This window comes from Magallana gigas, chromosome 5, assembly GCF_963853765.1.
Source record: "Magallana gigas chromosome 5, xbMagGiga1.1, whole genome shotgun sequence".
Classification (NCBI taxonomy): domain Eukaryota; kingdom Metazoa; phylum Mollusca; class Bivalvia; order Ostreida; family Ostreidae; genus Magallana; species Magallana gigas.
Window position 1 is genome coordinate 9,526,742 of NC_088857.1, and position 6,272 is coordinate 9,533,013.

The following is a 6,272-nucleotide window of genomic DNA, read 5'->3' on the forward strand; positions in this document are numbered from 1 at the left end:
GAAATGTCAAAAATGAATTTTAAAATTCCTTTAATTCTGGAATTTTGAAAAAGAAAATTTTTGTGAAATGCACTTACCGGTACATGTAAAATACACATAAAATGACCCGAATTTGACCTCATCCGTAACAGCTTGATAAACACCTGTTCCCACCAGATGTCCAGTTTATCTACATCATGCAGTACAGTACTTCAACAACTCAAATACGATCATCAAACACCCAACCAAAGCTTACGTTTATTCTGCTTCACTTATATTCAACTAACATATCACAGACATACATGTATATGCATGAAAACATATTAAAATGATTTTAAAAATTGGTTTTACAAATGTCATTAATACAAACTGTAAAATGGAACAATCATTTGATTCATGAACACTATACATTTGTACACCCATATTAAAACAACAGCTGTACTCAACAAGCTTGTGTTTTGGTCTGAACGTTTCAGGAATTCACATCATCAGTTTGAACTCCCATTTGTTGTAATTTTTTTAAATCATTGCCTGTTTAACAAAATATCCCAGAAACTGCTCCCTTCCACAAATTCAAAGAAGCAATCAATAAAGAATTAAATAACAGAATATGGCTAGCAACCAAGTGATGAGGATAATAAATCTTTAAACACAAAAATAAAGAAAAAATAGATGACTCGTATCAGAGTAATACATGTTTGTGGACCTTTTTGGCAAAATTACCAGTGTATATACTTTTTAAATTAAATATAATTACAATCAGATCACAAGATTAAGCATTTTAAAATAACTATAAATAATATTGAATTTTGAATTTGGCAATGATGACAAAATTACCTGATACACTAGTGATCCATTTCATATAAGTGTTAACTACCATGAATTAACAATGACACAATAGGATGCTCAGAAACGGTTAATACACAGACACACACACACACACACATATTGTCATCGTGTTGATACAAATTTAAAATATTTAAAAATCCCCTAAGCAAGTTTGCTCTAATGCTAGCAGATAAAGACAACATTTTTACACCAAGAAAAAAATATCGCTGTTCAAATATTGCACACAACAAAGAAAAAAATGAGAGCTCGATATATAGTTTGTATTAGATTAAATTGTACTGGAATATTAAGATCTTCTCATCATTTTTCTCTCCTTAGCACCTACCCTAAAATGGTATGCAAGTTAACAAGCCTTCTATTGTAGTATTCTATCTCTTAATAGAATTATTATTCACATATAGAATTGATACCTTTTAAGGCCTTATACAGTTTGAAATAGATGTACATTTTACTGCACTTTCTTTCTTTCAGTGCTGTCAGTGTAATGGAGAAAACACCGAGTGATATTATAAATGTATAGATACACAAATGATCATTTGGTATACCATGTACCAAATTTTGAAGATTTTTTGAAAAGCTTTTTTCTGGGGGGTTTTTACAGCTTTTGTACTATTTCTCCTTTTTCTGAAATATGTATCCCATTTTCAAGCTTCAGTATGTTCAATTTTGTAACCATGGAGTCGAAATTCAGTAAATACTGAAAAAATAAATGTTTGTCAAGCAAACTGGTGAAAAATATTTCAGTGACAAGATCCTCCGAAGGTCTCCTGAGAGGCATACACAATGTAGAGAAATCCGTCCTCGTCTTTCTCCTGCTCATACACTTCAGCTATTGGTGTAGTATTACTGACCATGCTGCGATTGTTGACAATCAGATAGAAAGCCTGTGATGGATGAAGCTGCAGCCGCCTCCTGCAATGAAATATTCAATACATGTATATTCAAGTCACAAATAGTTGTTGGCTTTTTTTTTAAACTGAATTTAATGCTGCCTACTAATTCAAAATCTATAAAATTTCATACTCAATTCAAAAATTGTCATTTAAACTAGATTTAATGGAGCAGAATAATTATTATTTTCTGGCATAAGTTTTCTAAAACATGGTAAATCATATTATGAACTGATTTCTAATACCACAACCAATCTCAAACATGAATTCAAGCTATATCAAAGATTTGTAGTTAGCATAATAACATTTTATAAGCACACAAAGTTGCATAGACTACATAGCTGCAGATCAATAGCTCTCTAAGAAACCCAAATTTTCCCATAGAGCTACATATCTGCATGCAGTTCCATCACACACAGTATCATATTAAAATTCTAGAGTTAAATAGTACCAATACATGCATATCATATACATTTGTAGTTATAAACAAGGTAGAACATTTGCCTACCTTATGATTTTGACGAGTTCACTCATATTGACATTGTCAGGTACAAGGAATTTGGTCTTGTCAAGCATCGGCAAACTTTTCTCTCCATTATATCGTTCTATGATAACCTGAGTTAAATATGTAAAATATCAGTAAATATCTGTGGAGCGTACTTGTATCTCATTTTCCTGCTATGAAACGTATAACAGATAAAGTTTACTCTGAACAGTACTGAAAATGTGAAATTTAATCTAAATGCTGCATTTGAAATAGCTTAATTTTGGCGACCCTAATTTTGGTACAGTAAAACACGGTTATAACGAAGCGCCAGGGACGGGCGATTTTGCTTTGTTATAAGCGTAATTCGTTATATCCGTCATGTTTACAACATGTAATATAGTCACGGGGAATGAAAATCACTTCGCTATAAGCGTTAATTCATTATAAGTGTGTTCGCTATAACCGTGTTTTACTGTACATGTATCTTTCATGCACTTACAGGCTATGAAACTTGTGCTCATATACAGAATGCAAGTGTTAAAATGCAATCCAAATCAGGCTCTTCAGTGACAATTTTAAGGCCAATACACAGTAGATGGCTTGCTTTAAAAGTCGATCATATGCTGGTAAATTACATGTAATAGTCTTTTCCTACTTTGAAAATATGATTCATGTTTAAATCTAACCTACATGTACTCTTCCAAAATGTTAATGTCATCATGCTGTTTGGGTTACTGTGGGGTCCCATGGGTTACCTTGAGGTGTCTCTGGGATACCAACGAGTCCCCAGGGGTATCAAGAGTTATATATATTTATAGATTGGTATTATTAGGGTATCATTTGGGTTTCTTCTGGTATCCTTAGGGTTTGTTTGGGTATCTGTGGAATACCAACGAGTCCCAAGGGGTATCAAGAGTTATTAATTTTCATAGATTAAATTTTGTATTATTAGGGTATCCTTGGGGTTCCTTGAGCTTTGTTTAAGTTTTTGTGAGGTTCTTTATGGTTTGTTTTGGCATCCTTAGGGTTTTTTTGGGTATCCTTAAGGTTTGTTTGGGTATATCTGTTGGGTTCCAATGGGTGAAGAGTTATAAATTTGTTTATAATTCCTTTAATTTGTTTATTACTTGGGGTTCCATGGGGTTCCTTGGGGTTTAAAGACGAGCCACAATTGAGTATATTTTCATTGAAAAAATTGTTGTATGCTCTCTTCTTGACATGCGCTATTAGTAGTGTGCGGAAGAATAAATTGAATTTAAACTTGAACATCATAAATAAAAGTTGTCAAACATTGTTTTTAAATGTAAAACAATGCGCAAGAAATAATCATTCATAATATACTCATGTGGGATTGTGAAATTCAACCTCAGGGCCTAGATTCCCAGCTAGTCTAGGACTCGTTCAGCAGAGCCTCGTCCTTGACCATCAATCTTGTCCCCTCGATGGAATTTCACTATCCCACACTCATAATAATGAATGACTGTATCAATAAAGAGGTTGAGATTTCAAATGTGTAAGGGTACGTGTACGTGAACTAGGGGAATCACCTAAATACTTCGCGTATTACGTCATCAGTTTTTGTGACGACATGGTTTCTACACGTTCTCTAAACTTGTAGAGAATCGTCTACACGTAAGTACAAACGTGTAGCTTTTTCCAACAAATAAAATCTTATTGATGAGTGAATGTATTCTTGTGATACATTATATAGTTTTTAAACTTCATTTGCATGAAAATTGATAAGAAATTAACCATTTATTTGGAATTAACTAAATAAATTCATGTCACAAAACTGCGTCGATTTACGTACACATTTATATCCTACAAGTTAAGAAATCTCAACTGATAAATTACAAAAACGTGTACGTGTACGTGTAGTTTTAACACACGTACGCGTACCCTTACACATTTTAAATCTCAACCTCTCTAATATCAAAATAATGTTTCCTTTGGATTGCTTAATACATGTATTTAAAACAATGTAGAAAACAAAATAAACAGCAAGTTTAATATATTAAGCACACACAGAAAAAATACCAAATTAATGTTTGGACATTTTGTCACTGGTAATTGATCATTTAAATCGTTGGTGTCTAATTTTATCTGTGCTATTGATGAAAAGACATACTAGTCTAAAGATATTAAAAAAATTTCATTATTTTGAAATTTCAAATCATTTCAAACTATTCTATATATCAGGGTGAATTCTCAGAACTTTAAACCATCAAATTCTTTTAAATTTAATAGCTATCATACATATATTTAAAAAAATTACAAAATGTGTTCTTTTTCTGTCAATTTTTTTGCTTGTCTGTCAGTGGCATATCATGCATTTATAAATATTGAACAGTATAGAAGCTTTAAGATAAAATGACAGGAGGATTTGGGGCCTCTTTAAAGCGCGCCCCTTTGTATATATTCCTGAGCAATATTCCAACGTTGGCTGGTCAGATATGGCATATGAAAGCTGATGTATTTAGGCATATTTGAAGTTTCTAGGACACATATTTATGATATATTTGCAGTAAACATGCAACTCCTTTATAAAATAGTTTCAAATTCAATGTTTCTGCAGTCAAAAAAAAATTACATTACTCAATTTCATTGCTTAAAAGTTCTTTCATCTTCTACATATTTGTTCATTTTATTCTAATTCATTTCAATGCATGCATAATCAGAATAATTAATTTTTCCGACCAAACATTAAGATAGTACTTCTGGTTGAAGAATTTAAGCTCATGAAATCTGATGGTAAAAATTTCCATTAAACAGTTCTGCAGCTACAATGCTTCTAAGGAGTTATGTTGTAATATATACACCTGAATCTCTATTAACTATTTGATTTTAACTATAGATTAAACTACTATATTTCGCAATAAATTTTCATTGATCTTAATTAATGTTTTTATTCAAAGTTGCTATTCATAAACAAAACTTACTGGAATTTTGTCCATATGCTGGGTACGGATGGATTCCACATCTTTCAGTCGCTGAGCTGAAATTCCGAATTCATAAGTCAGATTTAAAGATCGAATGTTAGAGTCTCAGTCTGCTGTAGCAAAGTGTGTTCTGGAAAAACTGAACAATGCATGTATTCAAATTACAACACTAGTCACTACATGATCAATGTCTATCCCATTTGTGAAAATGAGAGTAAGCATTTTCACACAATCCTGGTGAACCTATTTGTACATAAACTCCGTCTCCTCAGACTATAAACAAACATCAACCCACACTGGAAATTCCATTTCCTCTCCACAGCTGCTCAATTACAGAATGACAATGTAAACTTAATGTGTACACTCACTTACTACGCTTACATCATTATCAAGTAAAATGAATATAGATAAATCTATAATGAAAAACAAAAATACAATGACCGCATGTAATTTAATGAAACTGACAATCAAAGATGGGCTAGTTGCAACATTTCACAATATTTCAATACATTACTCATACTGATGATGCTGTTTGGTCAAAGTTTTTTTCATCTTTTGTTAGAAATCGTCAACCCATCCTTTGACAAATAAGTCAAATATTATAATGAGTTATACTTACTTAATGATCTCCTTTCTTTAAAAGGTTTCTGCATCTCCATCGTGTATTATTGCGTTGTTTGTTTACAAATACTGCAACAAAATTCCCTTCTTTTCCCTAAAATTGTAATCCCGATCCCGATGTTAAAGTGAAAGTAAAGAATGGATTTTCTTAGAAGTATCAAAGATCAACAGAAATTTGTCTAGAAGGAAATGTTATTTTTTTTTCATGATGTATCCGCCATTTTAATCTTTTTAAGTAATTGAAAAAGTATTCTGATGATAGAATTCTTACACAACAACTTGCAAGACTAATAAAATATTAATGGAATCATGCGATAAAAAAAGAGAAAAATGCATGTCTTATGCAAAGTCTGGTATAAAAAAAATACCAACTATTAAATAAATGTTTTTGGATATTTTAATTACTTTAAAATATATTCATGTTTTTGAAAGGACTAACCAAAAAACCCATTCTATGATTTTAACTCTAATACAAAATTAACTAACGGTGTATCTAGATCCACACTG

General features: G+C 31.7%; 1 protein-coding gene across 1 annotated transcript; it reads right to left on the reverse strand.

The window, feature by feature from the left end:
- Window positions 1-225: 225 nt before the first annotated feature.
- LOC105342446 (microtubule-associated proteins 1A/1B light chain 3A) lies at window positions 226-5,892 on the reverse strand. The gene is made up of 4 exons (XM_011449392.4): window positions 5,764-5,892; window positions 5,145-5,200; window positions 2,227-2,333; window positions 226-1,740 (listed from the first exon to the last, which is right to left on the reverse strand). Exons 1-4 carry the CDS (start codon window positions 5,801-5,803, stop codon window positions 1,569-1,571), a joined length of 375 nt encoding a protein of 124 aa, XP_011447694.1. The 5' UTR covers window positions 5,804-5,892; the 3' UTR covers window positions 226-1,568.
- Window positions 5,893-6,272: the final 380 nt, after the last annotated feature.

What these genes read in the sequence shown, in the direction of transcription:
- LOC105342446 (XM_011449392.4), bottom strand. Translation starts at nt 5,803, where the DNA reads ATGGAGATGCAGAAACCTTTTAAAGAAAGGAGATCATTAA. An exon ending in TAAAGAAAGGAGATCATTAA is followed by an intron (nt 5,201 to 5,763) that starts GTAAGTATAACT and finishes TCGGAATTTCAG; the next exon opens with CTCAGCGACTGAAAGATGTG. An exon ending in AGCATATGGACAAAATTCCA is followed by an intron (nt 2,334 to 5,144) that starts GTAAGTTTTGTT and finishes TATTTAACTCAG; the next exon opens with GTTATCATAGAACGATATAA.